Source organism: Drosophila bipectinata, chromosome 2R, assembly GCF_030179905.1.
Source record: "Drosophila bipectinata strain 14024-0381.07 chromosome 2R, DbipHiC1v2, whole genome shotgun sequence".
NCBI lineage: Eukaryota > Metazoa > Arthropoda > Insecta > Diptera > Drosophilidae > Drosophila > Drosophila bipectinata.
Window position 1 is genome coordinate 10,260,673 of NC_091737.1, and position 17,932 is coordinate 10,278,604.

Genomic DNA, 17,932 nt, shown 5'->3' on the forward strand with positions numbered 1-17,932 from the left:
TTTATTTTAACACGTATAAAGCACAACCACAAACAAAAGCACACTTCGGGGAACTCTTTATTTTCTGTGGCAAAATGGGGAAAGGTTTATTCAGGTATACAGCTCAATAAATTTTGCAACCAAAGTGAAAATCGTAAACTCCTGTAAGCTCAAGTTAACCGCAAATATCCAGCTACCTGTCAACAGGTCCTAGCTCCTGTATTTAGTATTTTTTATTTTCGTTGCTTTCAACTGGTTTGTGGTAAGTACATGAAAAGGTATTTAATGGATATTCCAATTTGGAATACTATGGTGAGAAGTTCCAATATGCCGACATGGAGCAACAGATGCCCTGGGATTTGTGGAGGCGAAGAAAATTATGAAATGCCCTTGCTATAAACCACAAAACAGAAACCGCAAAATCTCTTTTAAGCCCCAAATATACACTCGAATCTGAAAGAAATAATTTAACATTGCTATCGAATTGCAGGAACTTCTTTGCGGAATCTGGGACAAAAAAAAAACAGAAACAAGGCTATCCTCGCAGAGTCGTTTTTCCTCAAGAAAATGTGCAAAATCGCGGAGTGAAAAGTATTTCTTTTCCCCCACGCCTTTCGTAATAAAATCATAAATCGCCAACCAAAAAGTTGAATGGGGAGAGAGCGGAGAAAAAGGGAAAACCAAAAACAAGGACTCTGGGTCAGGAAGCGGAAATTATGTTGACCTGTCTTCGGCTTAACCTTTGTCTTTTTGGCTTTTGGTAGTCATTTTGAGGATTCGCCGCCATGAATGATTGCAATTTAAACTCGTCGGTGCTTATTTTTACACTTTGGCAGAGCTTTCCTTTCGGGCCGCACCTTTTCCGCTTTTAGCGCAGCCTTCCATTTATGAAGCTCCTTTCTGCTTGGCTACATTTTTATAGCTGCAACAGCAGCATAATTAATTTCATTTTACGACGAGGCGAGTTGCAAAAATGCATAAAGTCAATTAACTGAAAAAGCAGTCGGGGAATGGAGCCCACAGCCAGGAGCACAGGCCGAATGCCAAGATGGATCCTTGGAGCACCCGGAGCAGCAGGAACCGCCGAGGGTCCTGATGAGGTTGTAGTGGCTTAACTGAGCATGCTGTAAATAAATCAACGGGTGAAGTTGGTGTCCGACATAAATTCTAGGGGGCTTCGGCCACGGACACTCCATTATACGAATGTTAACTCTTTATAAGTGCTGATTCAGAGATTCTGCTGAACGTTGCATGGAAAGTAAATTAATTTAAATTGAATTGTATTCAGGTCTGGGAAATAATTTAACTTTTATTTTTAATATATTTAATAAGCTTGTAGCTCACAAATCCCTAGAGGTTTGTGTATTCTGCACTAATGCATGTTTCTATTTCTTATGTTTCTAATCTTCGGAGTAATAATTTTTAAAATATCTTATTTTATTCTCTAAAAATAACTTTCTATGTAAGTTTAAGTTAATGTTTTAAGTATTTAACATTTTTTGAACGTTCCATTTAAGGATAAGTTCCTTTTAAGAAACCGTTGGAAACAACCGTGCTGCCACCTTTTATGATAAAAGCTCGCGGCTGGTCACTCTAATATCCACACAGCTGTTCAACAGCTGATGGGCAAAACAAACCAATTGGAAAGCCGGTGTTTATAGTTTTATTTACATTTTTAATCTTCCTACCAAAATCACAATCCCCGGGAATTAAACCCGCCGCAGAACCCCCAACGCTGAAAATTGCATGCCTAAATTTTCAATGAGCTAACACGCAGCAGTCCAAAGGAGTAAACAAGAACAATGTGAGTTGGTGGCATGGGTGGTGGAAAAGCGCAGGCCTCGGGCTTTGTGAAAAGGAAAACGCGGCAACGTTCAAAAAACGGACTTCATTCGAGTGGCAGCCGAGCAGCAGAAAGGACACGCGTCACGGAGGTTTCTCGGAAACCTGGAAACCCCAAACAAACCATAAATCTTAAACTTGAACCCGACTACAAGAAAACTTTTGTGTTTGCCATTTCAGCACCCGCGAAAATGGACGACTTCAGCAGCATTAAACCAAACAGTTCGGTGGTGAAACTGGCCTCCTGCCTGGAGAAGATCTACACCAAAATCGTGGAGAGCCGGGAAAAGCAGGTGCCGGAGCACCAGATCAAGGAAATCGAGTTCCTCCGGACGCAATGCAAGCACGAGCACATGCAACTCAGCCTGATGAGCTGTCAGACGTTGGTACGCCTGGTCGACGAGGGAGCCCTGGAGGCCAATGGAGTCCAAAACTCGCTTCTCTCAATGCTGGGGAATTCGGGGTGAGAATATGCATTTAGGATACTCGTCTGTCGGGCTGTCTAGCTAGCCTATAATCCAAACACACACCCACGGCCGAAGCGACCCACATAGCACAATTCCGCAGGGGTGCGCCTCTGAACTTCCGGAGTGCAGCAGCAATAGCAGGTGAAGGAGTAACAGCCGGAGGAGCGACCTAAGTGGAGCGCAGCGACTCCAATTGCAAAATTGCAGAATAACTCAAACAGAGTTGCATAAATTACTCGGTGGTGGGCCCACTCCGCCACTTAATTAAGCTGCCATTTAACGCTTGCCAATGCTCGGATTCAAGTGCTCCCAACATTGTTGTCCGAGTGTCAGCACGCAATCCTTCGCATTTCCGCTGGACGCGTGCCCCACCTGTGCTCCAAATTAATTGCCCAGCACTTGGCACGTCATGTGATAAATGCGAAAATGAATTATGACGCGGATTTCATGTTGTGTTTGGCATTGGCTCGATTTCCGGTTGGCCGCAATCCACAGTCCTCAATCTTCTGGATCAGAGCCATAAAAACAATTTGCCGTTTCCCGCCACGCACAGGAAGAGTCCACTGCCATACCACCCACGTATTGCTTTGCCATAAGCGCGGCCTTGGCTACCAAATATTTGATGTATGCAAAGCAGCGACTGCTAAAGTCTGGCATTGAACTTGAAAGCCACAATAGAAATGTTTGTGGAGCGGCGAAGGACAAGCAAGGAGTCATGTAATGCCGGAATTAACCTTGATAAGCGAGCGCCTGCAAGTGCAGGGAAAAAGGATTGCATATTAATTGGCCTGCAGGGGAGCAACCGCAATTAGAGGCCAGACCCCGTCATCCGGTGGCCAGCGCGTGAATTGTAATTACCCCGTCAAACGCAAAGCGATTTACTCCACCTCCAAAACCTCTCCGACCTGTGGCCAGCTCCATCCTTGACTGTTGATTTGCTGTTCCGGAAGTGGCTGCTAAACGCCTGTTAAAATCATTAGGGACTTATAAACTTGCATTTTAATTGTCAGACGACCATCAAGTGCCTTTATTTGCAAACTTGTTTTCGATAAAAGTTTATAGTTAATTAAGAATTAATTTTTAAAAAAGAACAAATAACTAACTCTTTCTTCTTGTAGACCAATGCACTTTGCCATCATCACTGAGAGTATTCTAGGTCTCCAGTTGCTCAACCTAAAGCGAAAAACTTCCTTGTTGAAGGACTCAGAGACCTACCAGTGTCCCTATGGCCTTAAGACTCAGCAGCATCCTTTAATATCCTTGATTCAGCACTCAAGTGTTAACATGCATGATGTGGCCAACAAGGTAATTGGGATTTGCCAGCACCACGACAAGGGGTAAGTGTTCTTAAAGTTTATATTCAATTATCGCCAAATTATATAAAACTTTACAGTATTCGAGACTATAGCATTGAGTTTCTGAGGCCCGTGTTCCTCTATGTGCTCTGCAATCCCCAAACACTGCATGACGTAAAGCCTATCTGGACGTGCCTGTTGAACTTAAGTGGTAAACGACCAGAGGCACGTGCTCTGATGCAAGAGCTGCTGGCTTGGAGCAAATTCAATAACGCCACCACTTGCTTATGCACCAGTATCCTGTTAATCGAAGCCATTGATCACTTTCTGCAGCAGGAGGATCACGCCCAGTCCATCGATCTTGCAATCTACCAGGCCTGCCTCATCAAGCAGCTGGCCAACTATGGCATCGATCCTCGTCCCAGCCTCCAGTGCTTACTAAGAGCACTCCATGCCACTCGAGAACACACTAAGAATCACTACCACGTCCTTCTAATACTCCTGGCAGAAGTGGTGCATGTCCTTTCGCCGTTTTATCTGGCGGATCTGCTGCGCATCATAGTGTTTGTGGTGGTGCAGGAACGCTGTGGCCATGAATACATTCTGAACATGTGTCTGGACGGGATAATTCAGTGGATGTCTCAGACTGCATTCATACCCGCAGAGGGCTTGGCTTTGGCCGACCAGATAGTCCAAAGGGTTCTTGATCCCAAGAGATCAGACGAGGAGGCAGAGCGGATTTCCACAGGGCAACTAGAACCGGCCCACATGAGAAACTATCATCCTGATATAGCCATCGCCTTCGACCTGGCCGCTCTGGTAGAATCCTTTGACGCCTCCGACAATCAGGACGTTTTCGCCTTTGTGGACGCCTTAAATGTTAAGTCTAACACAGCCTTTTGTCAGCGACTTCATCTTTTTCTGAGAGCTCTCTTTCTATCACGAGAACCAGCTGTGGACTGCTGGTTTAAAATCTATGAGGTTATTCTGCAAATCATCAAGGTTAACGAAAACATTGCCTACGACTTTCTGATGACCTACATCTTTAAGTTGGCCCATGAAAATAGTCCGGAACTGCAGCTGGAACTCCTGAGAGGATTGGCCAGCTTTGCCGTTTCCAAAGTATATGATAACTCTATTTTGTTACTCCTATAAGCTAATATATAATCCATATCCTAGGATAATGTGCCCATGATCCTTAATACCATAAGAAATCTTTCCACCGATAATGGCACCTTTTGTGTGGATCTGTATCTGCGTTTGTGGCGCGTGGAGACCCGTACTTATCCCTTTTTGCTAAAGCAAATTGCCCAACCACTTCCAGATGGAGACAAACGCTGGGAACTGCAGATAGCTCGCACCCATGCCATGAGAGAAATCTGCCAAGAAAAGTAACTTAGGTTTTTTGAAAAGTGTATCTCTGAAATTTATATTATTTCTATTTTTTAGACCTACTTTGCACGGCTCCGAACTTCTGCCTCATCTAAGTAACACCCTTAATAACTGCTCCGATGAGGCCGGCGATTTAGCTACTTCGCTGGCCATGGATGCCATCTATGCTCTTTGTGACAGTCATACCGTCAATATAGCCTCGACCTGGCAAGCAATCGGCAGCAAGTTTCGTAGTGAACAACGTCCCCAGACTCTCAAATCGTTGTATAAATTCTTTGGCCTGGTTCCACTACTGCAAACGCCCACATTGGAGTACGAGAAACTGGCTGACGATGCCTTGGAGCAGCTTTGGCAAGCTGTTAGCCGACCGGGAACAGATGCCGTCCAAGTGCGACAAGCGCTCGCAGCTCTCAAAAACTATGAACCGGGAAGCACCCTTAATCTTCGGCATATTCCCGCCCAATTTCGTTTTGAGATCGTAGGCGGCGGTGTGGCTGCCCCTGGAGGACGAGAAGTATTGGATTTACAGCAGGAATCAGTACCCGGTGAAGTTTGGGTACAATTGCTGCAGAAGATTCGTCCCGAATGCGGAGACGCGGCTGCGGACCTTATATCTCACTACGTGTCCGGTGAAATTGAAGGTTTTCGAAGCGGAGTCTATCGGCTACCCGAAGGTAAACCGGAGCCACGAAAGCTAGTGGGTTTATTTGCCACCAGCCCGCTACGGGCCGTTACAAACTACATTGTGAGTCAGGCACGATTTGGGGACTACGTGCCCGAACCTTATGCCGTGACATTTGCCTTAAGATCGCTGTCGAAGAAGTTTTCCAAGCCCATTCCACCGCTCGACTGGAGTTGCCTGACCAGCTTTTTCCACCTGTCCTTTGATGCTCGAAAGTACTGCATAATGATAGCAAAGAATCAGGCCCTGAACTCAGGAACCGCCAAGCGTCTCCTGGAAAACTTCCTTGTGGACTTTGAGCCCAATTGCTTCGAGGAAGATCTCCTGTTGCTGTTCTCTCTACTCCCGGAGATTGCCAACAGTGTTAGTCTGCAAATTCTAAAGAATTTCGCCGAAAAAGTGGCCGTCTACTGCTTCAAGGAGTCGCAGCTGAATGACTTCGCTGAGGGTATGTAGCAAGAAAGGAAGGATTTAAATTGTAAATGTCTTTTTTAGGCTGCCTCTTTGAGAAGTTCCTTGAAAGTGTCAAGTACATTTTTACCGGACAATGTGACATTCCCGAGGTGCTTGACGTTTTCACCCTGATTGTTGAGCGTTACATGGATTCGATGGACTTGGATTCGAGGTTGTTTGAACGCTATACGGAGGTGGTGTCCACATTGCATCCAAATGCCATTGACGGACTTACAACACCTGCGAATTGGTGGGAGACGCCCATGGGAAAGCTAAAAAAGGCCACAATTATTCGCTGCTACTTGGTATTGTACAACGAGAAACTCCCCAATCCCCTAAAGTGGCTTACGCCCATCATCGATGCCTATGAGAAACGGGAGGAGGAGCGTCCCTTTTTCTACCGCCATCTAGCTGCCACCCTGTACGCATTCGGAAGCGATGAACATGCCAGTAACTGGATATCAGAGATGTTTTTGGAAATCCAAATGCTCTTGGCTGAGGCCTCCAACAAGGAGAAGGTTAACCGGGCCCTATATCTTCTGGACATCTTTATGTTAGCCGTAGACGTGCTCTCCGGCTGTGCAGTTCTCCTGGGCAGCGTGGACGTGGTGGCCACAAATCAAAAACAGCGACTTTCACTGTTTCCAGAGAGCTTGCAATACTTATGTGACCACATTTTCTGGAAGGATCAGGAGGCCAAGGTACAAAGGTGTCTGGACCACACAAAACTCTATTATATTTATTTACAATTGCAGATCTACGAATTCCTCTTTAATCTCTACAAGCTCGCTTCCATGCCATCCTCCTACTCGGATGTATTCAGGGAAGCAATCATCTGCTCCCGGAATAAGCCCTATTTCGACAACAAGGGTGTCTGGACCAAATACGTAGGCCTGCGTAAATGAGCACAATGTAAACGAACTCACCGCATTTAAACTTCTCTGCCCACGCCTGAAGTGCACTTGAATGGTTGAACCATTCCATACCGTCAATGTTAGTCAGTTTTTGATAGCAAACGCGCATTCTTTGCTGTTTGTAACAGTTTAAAATACATTAATGCATTTTTGCGCACAAAATTCAAATTTTCTTGAAGGTTGCCGGATGGGTGAACAGTTTGGCCACACTGATAACACTGAAAAGGAGAGTGTTATCGAAGGCGGTAATCGGTATAGTCACATCTCTAATTTCCGTGGACATTCGCTGATCAAAATTATTATTGTTTATTTAAAATGCAAATTAAATAGATAACTTTTGTGAATTTTATCCAAAATACTGATTGCTGCCTGAGCTTCTAGGCCGGTTGAACATAAAACGGAAGTATTATCCGGACGGCGCGCTTTTAACGAAGGCAACAGGAAAACCCAATCAAAACGTAAACAATGGACGATATCAAGCTGGCCAAGGTTAGTTATTAACTTAATCAAAGCCCAATTGTGCGATGTGGTTACGTACAGTCGTGGTCATTACACGGGGCACCTTAAGGCAGCGAAAGAGTTGTGAGTCATCCTTTTCCTGCTGCTTCATTCATTCAAAATCGATGGTCCACCTGTTCCGTGGCAAAAGGACCGGCCTCCCCCTGACCACACTCATCCGTTGGGACCATCCATCCTTTTGGGATTCAAAAAGCCAATTCATATCTATTAATATGTTTGTAAAACATGCGCATAGACTAAGAAAGTAAAATTTGTCCTGACTTCTCTCTGTTTTCAATCGAAAACGCGCCCACACGCCCAATGTTAATCAGACACCCACCCACACAGGCGCAGTTTAAGAGGCCAAATTTTAGCCGTGAAAAAGGTGTTGCTCTAGACCACCGAAACACACTCCCAGCATCTAAAAGGGATGTTTTCAAACCTGGCCTTCGATATGGCCTGTTGAACTTGGTTAAGTCGGAGGCTGTTGGGATAGTAAGCATGGCGGGAAATCTAGTAATAACCGGATAGGTTTTTTAATAAATAAGCAAATAAATGTACGTGTTTTTAGAATGTGTAACTTTTTTTTTATTTTTAAGGTATGTATATTTTAAAATACATCAAGACTGTAGTTTCCAAGACATCCTTTCCTGGTAGGGTATGGCTTTTCTCAATGAGAGAATTTCCCTTTGGAAAATTTCCCCAACACAAACCGTAGCACGCTTATAAGCGCGCGCCTTTCGCTGGAGCAGCTGAGTCTACTCGCAACGGTCGTGGCGAGGGCCTCGTCTCAGTGGATTCCACTTGGCAGTAATCCAAATACACTCTCACTTGTGCACTAGCACCAGCGAAAGTCAGGCAGGAAAAGCACATAATATCTCAGTGTATATTTGTGAAAATCGAGTTCGTGTGGCTGGCGAAAAGTGAAAGTTATCCACCTCCCACATTCACGTGATTGTGTTTGATTTGCCAAGCCAAAAAAAAACGACGGTTCCTCCGCCTGCTTACTTCGACAGCTCCTCCCCGTTGGCTGTTAATTCAAAATCAATAAACCATTCAATAACAAGTGAGCCACTCGGCACTTGCACCATGGACTTCACCAGATTCATGAACAAGTTCAACGAGATCGAGCGCCAGCTGTCCCCCACCTCTGCCCTCCGGCTTAGCTTCGACAACATATCACCGGAGACGGAGGAGCCGCCGGATGGCAACAAGAGGCTGTGGGGTGTGCCTGTGCCGCCCTTTGTCTCCGAGAAGGTGGTGTCCTGGATCGAGGAGGAGTTCAACGAGGCGCCCGTCTTCTACAACGGCAACAGTGTGCTCAAGAAGGTAACTGACTCTCGGTTTCTCTGTCTATCACCATTATGCAAATCCTACGCCCAGGAGCCAAACAATCCCCACAAAATCCGACTAATTTTCCGTTTTACGCATTGCCACCGGCTACTGAATGGCCGGAAAATATGCAAATCACCATCGAGCGCTTGGGCAATATGTTCGGAGACCCAGCTCCGCCTTCACCCTGGCCGCAAAGCCCCCCTGAAACGTATTTCAATTTGGGTCACATGCAGCAGTCCAAGTTCAATCTATCCTGGCTGCATCCGGGCACCATTTGCGTCACAATTGTGGCTGGAGTAATGGGCGAATTACTCTTCCGCCCTGCCCCCACAAGAACGGACAAATTGTTGCATTGTCAGCAGGATACCCGAGTGCGGAGCTCTGGCAATTAAGTGGATGGGTTTTCTATCAAAGTCACAGATGCCGATGCTTCTGGCCGGGTTCTGCCCGATGGCAATGTCGGTCATCAAGTATTCGGTCATCCAACGTAGACAACAGGCTGACAATTGCAAGGATTCCCTGGACAGCTACATGTGTTTTGTGTCGTTTTAAAGACAGATTAGTTTAAGATTTAATTATACTCTTTAAGATGTTCTAACCTGTTTCAGTTCTAACCTATTATCTATGCAAATTAAAAGCAATTTTAAATATTTAAGAGAGCTCCCTCTTTTGATGTTGAACTTTTCATGGTTCATGATTCTTTCACTCAAGTTTCTGCAGCATTTTCTGCAATAATTTACATCTTAAATTGAATTGCCTGCCCGCTGGCCTGGAGTAATGAACTCCCACTGGCTAAATCAGACAATTAACTAACCTTATCTATCCCGACAATGGACCGGCCTCAAACAAAGGCCTCAATCTAAGTGACATGAAAGGAAATTAGTCCGATGATGAACAGCTCTCGGGACTCACAATATGTATGCCTCCTGGGCAATAAAAACTGGCCCGACTCGGGGTCTGGGATGGGAGTGGGAGTGGTAGTGGAAGAGCCTGGGCCTAAAGGACCATCAAAGGAATGAATGTGCTGGCTGGCTGCTGGACGGTTATGCTTAATGGCTGCATACCAACTAACCGCAAAGGCCACTCTGAGCCCTCTATTTATTCAATGCTTTAAAGTTTTCATATTCTCCAAACCAGACGAGTGCTTGCTGATGCGTTTTTCTTCTTTTTTTTTTGCGGTAACAGGGGATTCTGTTAATTGAAAAAGTTTCTGCTCCTCTTGTGTCAATAGAGTCTACTTTTTCATCGAATTCATGTGGGTTTCACTGCCGTCAGTGAGGGAATTTAAATCAAAACTCTAACCACTATGATTCTTTCTCGATTGTTTTTCCAGGTGGAGAATGTACGGATGATAGATCGCTACAATACCAAAAATCCCACAGTGGGCACCCTCTATCTGACGGCGACCCATTTGATATTCGTGGAGCCCGACAGCAACAAGGAGACCTGGGTAAGTACCCCCGATGACATCATCAATCCTCCTTAGCTCTAAAAACGTTTTTCTGTTCGGGCTAAGAAGGCTTTCATTTCAGTTAGTGAAGCGATATTTTTATTTGCGTGGCTGGCCCACAAGCAGTGTTTTGTGAGTCACCTTCATGGAGGAACGTGCTCAAATGGATTTCTTTTTTGCTTCGTTTGAGACCCGACCTCGGCTGGCTGTCAAAAAGTTTAGAGCCAGCCATCCCCTCTGCTGCACTTCCGCGTTTTTGGCCAAGAATAGTTTCCCCCATCAAGCGTAGCAAGCCCGCGAACGCCTGCAGATAGTTGTGGGCGCTTAAAGTTTTCTGTTCTGTTTACACAGGAATTTAATTCGCATCTGCAATCTTGGCAAACACAAAGGCGGTTTTGCATAAGCGTGTTGCGTATACGCCACATTGCACAAATACACGAACAAATTAAATTCCCAGCTTAGCTCTTATGTAGAATAATTGCACACACCCACCACCCCCGCAATATGAGGGAAACTCTTTAAATTCCCCAACAGAGGAAAAGCTGTTGCTGCAAATTGCTAGTTTCAGAGGCGGTCTCTATTGAATGGGCCTTGGGAAAATGTATGTCCTGTTTGCGCGGAAAACACGGGCTTAGCGCGTTAGCTTATAAAGTAAATCCCCCCCCCCCCCAGAGCTCGTATCCTTTGATATGTGGCCGTAACCGCTCAAATCCCATGCCCATGTGCCATGCAAGTGCCACTAAATGCTCTTAATTATTCCTGCTGCGAATTGCCATGGACGTGGCACAGCGTCACCCGCGGCGTATACGTAATCTTTTTATTTGTTTGCAAGGTACGAAGCGCGGCCATGCATCGCATTTTAATTGCCAAAATTGTATTAATTATGCAAAAGTGGGCGAAAGCGTGGTGAGTGCCACAAGTGGCCCCCGAGATGGGAGTCTCAACTATCCTGGTTAATCCTGGACCACTGCAAAGTGGTTAATTAAAAGTTGAAACACTTGACAGCAAAGTGGTCTCGCTGCTGGCATTTGCCGGGAGTGCTGGGGATTGTATTGATTTTCTGTGCCATTGAAAATTGGTTGCTAAGTTCTCCATAATCCAGCTGCTCCGTCCTGCCCTGCTTTCCGGCTCTCAATTTTTTACTGCCCGCCACAGAGGCGCATCAATTATTTAGTGCCGAGAGCAGTTTGGACCGGGCACGTAGTCAGCCACCCATCCTGCCATCGCAAGGGGGAGTAGCTAAAGTTCTGTTGAGTTGTGTGTCTTTATACTTTTTTTGGCGAGTATTGCATAATCGCATCCCTGGTGGAAGTCATGGTCATAAGCTGACGAAGGAGGCTAATAAAAAAAAGTTGCAAGACTTTCAGGTCACTAGCAATATTATATCGTGTATTTTTATGTCTTCTTAGATCCTGCACATGCACGTGGCCAGCATTGAGAAGCTGCCACTCAGCACCACAGGATCACCGCTGCTCATTCGCTGCAAGACCTTCCTGTCGGTAACCTTTGTCATTCCCAAGGACTCCGAGTGTCACGATGTGTACACCTCGCTGCTGAAACTCTTTCAACCAGGTAAGAGTTCTCCAAGGACTTGCCAAACCAGCCATAAACTCTGATTCCCCCGAACAGTGTCCATCAACAAATTGTATTGCTTCAACTATCAGCCGGCCAAAGATGACTTCCCCAAGAACGCCGGATGGGACTTCTTTAAGCTGGAGGCGGAATTCAAGCATATGCTGGTGCCGAACGAGAACTGGACCCTCTGCTCGATGAACGAAAACTACGAGCTATGCGACACCTATCCCCGTCAGATTTACGTGCCCAAGGAGGCCACCAAGCTGATGCTCATCAGTAGCTCCCGCTTCCGCTCCAAGGGTCGTCTACCGGCGCTCACCTATCTGCACAACAACAAGGTAGGAGGCCTTTTTGGTTAAAAAAATGACCCTATTTAATGTCCCAAAATTTAAGGCCTCGATTTGCCGATGCAGTCAGCCGCTGTCTGGCTTTAGTGCCCGCTGCCTGGAGGATGAACAAATGCTGGAGGCTATACGAAAAACCAATCCCAACACAGACTACATGTACGTGGTGGACACACGGCCACGGGTAAGTTGGAAGGCAGAGGAATTCCCAAGCGATTGGCATATGCAAATAATCCATTTACCCTGTTTGCAGATAAATGCGATGGCCAACAGAGCCGCAGGCAAGGGATACGAGAACGAGGCCTTCTACGAAAACATCAAGTTCCACTTCCTTGGCATCGAGAACATCCACGTTCAACGGACTAGCCTACAAAAAGTTCTGGAGGCCTGCGAACAGAAATCGCCGACAATGAGCGCGTTCTTGAATGCCCTCGAGTCCTCTGGATGGCTCAAGCACATTCGCTCCATATTGGACACGTCAAGGTGAGCAAATAGTTGGTAGCAGGACTAGGAGCACTCTCAAGTGTATCTTGGGGCTTTATTTATAATTCATAACATCCGCTTTTGCAGTTTCATCGCCAACGCAGTGGATAAGGGAGTCTCTGTGGTGGTCCACTGCTCCGACGGCTGGGACCGCACCGCCCAAGTCTGCTCGCTGGCTCAACTGATGCTGAATCCCTACTACAGGACGATCAAGGGCTTCCAGGCGCTAATCGAAAAGGACTGGCTGGCCTTTGGTCACAAGTTCAGTGAACGGTGTGGCCACATCCAGACGGATGCCCGGGAAGTGTCCCCGATCTTCACGCAGTTCCTCGATTGCACCTGGCAGTTAATGTCCCAGCGCAGCGAGTCCTTCGAATTCAACGAGCGTTTCTTGCTAATCCTACACGACCATGTGCACTCCTGCCAATTCGGCACCTTTGTGGGCAACTGTGAGAAGGACCGGCTGGACTTGAAGCTGGCAGAGCGCACCTTTTCCCTCTGGGGCTTTATGGCCAACCATTTGAACGAGTACATCAACCCGCTGTACAAGCCCAACGTAGATGAGTCTATTAAGGCCAATCTAGCGCCCCAGTGCATCAAGTAAGAGTGGATTTTAGGAGTTTGATACTCATCTCATGCTATGCTTCTTTATAGATTTTGGCGGGGCATGTACAGTCGCTTCGAGAGCGGTATTCATCCACGAGAGCCATTGGGTGACCTGCTACTAGACAGCAAGGAGCACTGCAATTCGCTGGAAGACCACGTGCAGCATTTAACCAAGCGTATTGCAAGCTTCAAGAACTACATCTCCAAGTCGGCCAAAAAACTACAGGATGCAACTAGCACCACTTCGAAAGTTAGCAAAGAAGCCTCCAGCACCGAGATCAATGACAACAAGTAAGTCGGATTCCGTTCAAGAATCGGATTTGACTTTAAAGATGAGCTCCCATTTCAGGTATAACTATGACAAGAAGCTGAGCGAGCTGTCGGCAGCCGACGATGATCATCCGCTGAAGGCCAGCAACATGTCCTTTGCCAATTTATCCCTAAACGCCGAACAATCTAGTCCCGCTCAAGCTTTGCCCGACGAACTCAACTCCGTGGCTGTGGACTGGAAGCCCATGCGCAATGTGACCACCTGCTCCTGCTCCACGCCCTTTGATCAGTTCAGCAAAAAGGTGGGTGCTATCCAATTAAGTATTGAGTTCTATATAAAAATACTTCTTTTACAGACACATTGCTGGCGGTGTGGGGACATCTTCTGCGAGCGATGCATCGACAAGAATGTGGCTCTTCCTGGACACGATAGCGGCAAAGCGGTGCCCGTGTGCCGCGGCTGCTTCCGGCAAATGCAGAAACAGAGTCCGTAAATATCACATAATTAAGGTCTATGGATAGCCTAGTTGAATGTTGTTTGAGAGATGCGAGATGGGGATTGGCCATCGCATGGAAATTCTATTCAATTATATTGTATGTATTTATTGTTGCATTTGTAGCCGTAGTTGCTTACAGAAGCTCATTCAAGTTGTTGCAAATGAAAACCCCTGAGTTGAACCAAAACGATCTACTAGCGATTGGCTTCCTTAGTCTATCCATCATCCTAGTCTGTAAGTCGGGCACAAACCCCTATTCTGTTGTTTACCAGAATAGAGAGACTAATTTTCCGCAATCCCACAAACGAGCAAAAAGTACAATTGAATGTAAAATATTACAGAAGCACTAATGTTATGTCATATAATTATAATTTCCGATCAATTTCTGGATCAAGTATGTACAGACCGGGCTTAGCCCTCGCCCTGGCTTCACCTATATTCCATTAGCTAGGGCAGTTCACCCTTAAAGTACTACGCCAACTTCTTTATCGATTTGATCAAAAGTGTAATAAAAATTATTTATTCAACAACTGCGAGTGTTTACCGAGTGATCCAAGATTATAATTACGATTTTCAGTAGCCAATATCGGGCTTGATGCGCAAAATCACCGGGACACTGGTGCAGGGCAGGATGGCCACTTCCGTAACCACAGCGCTGACCAGCTCTGGCGGCGTAATGTCATAGTTCAGATTAAGAGGCAACAGCTTTCCCTTGGCCGCCCAATTGTTCAGCTGGCACTTGTCGCCACGCACCAACTGATTGGGATCACTCAGTTCGTTGTAGACGATGGCGTCCGTCTGGAAGCGCTCACTGAACTTGTGCGTTTCGCAGCAAACCAACACGGGTACGTTGTGGGCGTTGGCTACCAGGGCCACCTGTGCCGTGCCTGTGCGCGCCATCACGTACCCATTGGCCAAGAGGGCGTGGGCTCCTAACAGTACTTTGGTGGCCTCTGCCATCACATAGCCCACGGCATTGATGAGCACATAAGTGCACGGGATTCCAGTGGCATGCAGGCGGCGCAGCATTTCCTGGCCCTCGCATCCGGGGCGGGAGTCCACAACAATCACCCGGAAGGCCACCTGCCGCCGCTTCGCCTCTTCGCAGATGAACTGGATCAGAGAGGAGCAGGCGAAAGTGAGAATCACATCGCCATCTGTAATCTTTTCTTGCAGAAAGCCACTTATCGCCTGGGCAGCTTTACCGATCTGGTTTTCAATGTAAGTATCGATGAAGTGGACAAGTAACTCTTTCAGCTAAAACGGAAAAATATAGATATGAAGATGGGTCATAACCTTTAACCGTTCGCGACTTACCTCCGTTTCGGGTGTGTCCGTCGGCAGTTGGGTGAGTTGGTTCTTAAACTGTTTATAGGCATTCGATACTGAAACCGCCAGCGGCCGGCACTTGTGCAGATGATCCACATGGTGCTTCACAGCCGCGTCTAGACTGCGACCAAACTCCTTTTTCGCCGGAGTCTCAAAGTCCTGAACCACTTGCCGCAACGCATGCAGAAAAGCAATGCAACGTGCATTAGATCCGACCACCGTACGCTTGGCATATTGGACTCCCAGTCTCGCAATGGCTGGATGCACGAGGGGATCGTTGATGAACAGACTATCACCCTTGGCGCACACCAAGTGGTTGAATAGCTTGACCCGGCACTCCGAGGGGGAAGTAACTTGTGAGGATTTGCTTGGCGAGCTGCTGGTAGTTGTTTTGGTGGGAGAGGCACTTTCCCTTTTCAGATCTTTGCTGGGGATGGTGGTTGCAGCTGCAGGAGTCTTGCCAGCTGGAGCAGCCTTGCCAGCGGGAGGAGCCTTGCCAGCGGGAGGAGCTTTGCCAGCAGGTTGGGGCTTTTTCGTCAGTCCTTGGGCCTTGGCTGCCCGTTGGGCCTCCTGGATAGCTCGACGCTCGGCCTTAGTAAGGGCTGGCTTTTTCTGTAAATAAATTGGTTCAAGAATATATTCATAACATTAAAGAACTATAGACATTACCTTGTCCTCATTCGCTTCTCGGGCTGAGGGTGTGGCTGCAGTCGTCGCAGGTGCTGCTGGGGTCTTATCCGACACTTTCAAGTTGTCCAATTGTTGTGTTGTGGCCTCTACTTTGACTCCTGCAGCCTTCCCCGCCTTTGCAGCCTGCTTGGCCGCCTTCTTGGCTTCTCGATCGGCCTTAATTTGTTCTCTAGATTTCTCACCAGCTTCCGTATCATTGCCATTTTCTACGGTGGCTTGCGACGTGTTTGTCTTTTGTTGAGTAATATTATTGTTTTCCTTGATTGCTGTTACCACCGATGGCAGTTCCAGCTTTTCCTTCGCTGTGGTTGTTGTGGTGGTCGTCAGCTTGGTGGTAATGGTTGTCTGCTCCACTTCGGTGATGATTGTGGTAGCTGGGGAAGCTGCTGGGGTTGGAGTCTTCTGCTTCTTGGCCTGTTTCGCCAACTTCTTTGCCTCCCTTTCGGCCATTACTTGCTCGCGAGTCTTCTCCGTTGCCGCCGCATCTAGCTTAACACTGTTTTCTCCTGGCATTGCAGTTGCAGAATCTGTAGTCGAGGTCTCCGGGGTTTGCTTCTTGTGCTTATTATTGGCCGGCCTACCGCCTGACTGGGAATGCGAATAATATTATTAGTTATAGAACAAAAGCAGTTGAAAAGCTTTCAAGTTAAAGGTTTTAACCAATATATAATCAAATCAGGAACATGCAAAATCAAAGTCTAAATTTGAGCTTCTATGTAAATAGGTTTCGGTTGAAGTGAATGAGGCTAGCTACCTGTGGCACCTGTTCTCCCGTTAAAACCATTTTGAATGCTTGAAAAGAGATAGACACATTGCAATTTTAGGGGAAAAGATTGTGGCAAGATGCATGTGAGAGCTGCTGAAGCAGCCACTATTAGCTTCCTGACAGAACCTTGTGAGTTATTAGTTTTTCATATTAAGATAGAAACAAATTTTTCAATTTTTGGCAAAGGCCATCAACTTACCTTGATATATACTTTTGTTTAATTGGCGTTAAAGTTTGCTAACGAAGGCAATGTGTAAATATCCAGCTGTTATTTTTTGCTGTGTGGCCAAAAATCCGATTCCGATAAACACTTGGCCAGCACTGTCAGTGTTTCTAAACTCCACATTTTTTAAGTATTTTCAACACTAAAAATAGGCCGAAAATACTGTCACTAATGAACATCTTAGTGATGTGCCAAAAACATCGCTATCGAACTTTTTCACCTCTATGAAACAAGTTGGCATTCCGATTGCTTTCGTTTTATTTGTGAGGTACGTATGTTCGGCTGCCACTGCTGAAAATTACATAATTTTTTGCATAAATTGGAAAAAGCACTCTTTAATTGCAAATCCCGCTGCAGCAACCAAATCATCAATTACAATGGCCGACAAAGTTGCTGCCGAGAAACCCTTGGGTCGCCCCATGCGTTATCCGTACACCTTCTCGGCGAAGATTGCCCAGTTCCCCATCAAGCACTACATCAAGAACCAATGGATCTGGCGCTACTACTTCATTGCGGCTGTCGCCTGCGTTCCTGTGTTCTACAAGATCAGCAAATTGGGTTGGTTTCACCTTCTTTACCTTGTTTTGTTAAATGGTAAATGTTGAATTTTTCGTATCTTTTTAGCTAACTCTCCCGAAAACAAGAAGGCATGGGCTGAGTCGCAGGCTAAGGAGCACGCCGAGCACCACTAAATGGACATTAATCTAGTTTTAATAGTTGCATCAACATTTCAGAGCTGTTTGTGTTTGGATTAACGTGAGATCGGCGAATAAAAAGAGTTGAAAACTATTCATTTTTATAATCTTTTTTCATGATATTTTGGCAACATGGGCGATAACGAT

The 17,932-nt window shown here is 46.3% G+C and overlaps 4 protein-coding genes across 6 annotated transcripts; 3 read left to right on the forward strand and 1 right to left on the reverse strand.

The window, feature by feature from the left end:
• Positions 1 to 1,601: 1,601 nt before the first annotated feature.
• LOC108133269 (focadhesin) lies at positions 1,602 to 7,186 on the forward strand. The gene is made up of 8 exons (XM_017253127.3): positions 1,602 to 1,783; positions 2,002 to 2,284; positions 3,407 to 3,625; positions 3,682 to 4,705; positions 4,763 to 4,974; positions 5,033 to 6,105; positions 6,153 to 6,811; positions 6,866 to 7,186. The coding sequence occupies exons 2-8, from the start codon at positions 2,013 to 2,015 to the stop codon at positions 7,013 to 7,015; spliced, it is 3,609 nt and encodes a 1,202-aa protein (XP_017108616.2). The 5' UTR covers positions 1,602 to 1,783; positions 2,002 to 2,012; the 3' UTR covers positions 7,016 to 7,186.
• A 102-nt stretch (positions 7,187 to 7,288) lies between these two features.
• On the forward strand, positions 7,289 to 14,612 carry Mtmr6 (Myotubularin related protein 6). 2 transcript variants are annotated; one of them, XM_017252661.3, is made up of 10 exons: positions 7,289 to 7,513; positions 10,191 to 10,307; positions 11,717 to 11,879; positions 11,937 to 12,220; positions 12,276 to 12,410; positions 12,480 to 12,709; positions 12,797 to 13,309; positions 13,364 to 13,606; positions 13,665 to 13,887; positions 13,942 to 14,612. In XM_017252661.3, exons 1-10 carry the CDS (start codon positions 7,490 to 7,492, stop codon positions 14,077 to 14,079), a joined length of 2,070 nt encoding a protein of 689 aa, XP_017108150.1. In that variant the 5' UTR covers positions 7,289 to 7,489; the 3' UTR covers positions 14,080 to 14,612. The 2 variants fall into 2 exon arrangements, with proteins under 2 accessions (XP_017108150.1, XP_017108149.1); XM_017252660.3 differs by lacking the exon at positions 7,289 to 7,513 and adding an exon at positions 8,489 to 8,851.
• eIF2Bdelta (eukaryotic translation initiation factor 2B subunit delta) lies at positions 14,564 to 17,218 on the reverse strand. Of its 2 annotated transcripts, XM_070278552.1 has the most exons (5): positions 17,067 to 17,204; positions 16,856 to 16,893; positions 16,081 to 16,689; positions 15,400 to 16,023; positions 14,564 to 15,339 (listed from the first exon to the last, which is right to left on the reverse strand). In XM_070278552.1, the coding sequence occupies exons 2-5, from the start codon at positions 16,883 to 16,885 to the stop codon at positions 14,656 to 14,658; spliced, it is 1,947 nt and encodes a 648-aa protein (XP_070134653.1). In that variant the 5' UTR covers positions 16,886 to 16,893; positions 17,067 to 17,204; the 3' UTR covers positions 14,564 to 14,655. The 2 variants fall into 2 exon arrangements, with proteins under 2 accessions (XP_070134653.1, XP_017108152.2); XM_017252663.3 differs by lacking the exon at positions 16,856 to 16,893 and having other exon boundaries at positions 17,067 to 17,218.
• Positions 17,219 to 17,220: 2 nt separating this feature from the next.
• roh (reduction of Rh1) lies at positions 17,221 to 17,879 on the forward strand. Its single transcript, XM_017252664.3, has 3 exons — positions 17,221 to 17,358; positions 17,448 to 17,648; positions 17,715 to 17,879. The coding sequence occupies exons 2-3, from the start codon at positions 17,468 to 17,470 to the stop codon at positions 17,780 to 17,782; spliced, it is 249 nt and encodes an 82-aa protein (XP_017108153.1). The 5' UTR covers positions 17,221 to 17,358; positions 17,448 to 17,467; the 3' UTR covers positions 17,783 to 17,879.
• The last annotated feature ends 53 nt before the right edge of the window (positions 17,880 to 17,932 follow it).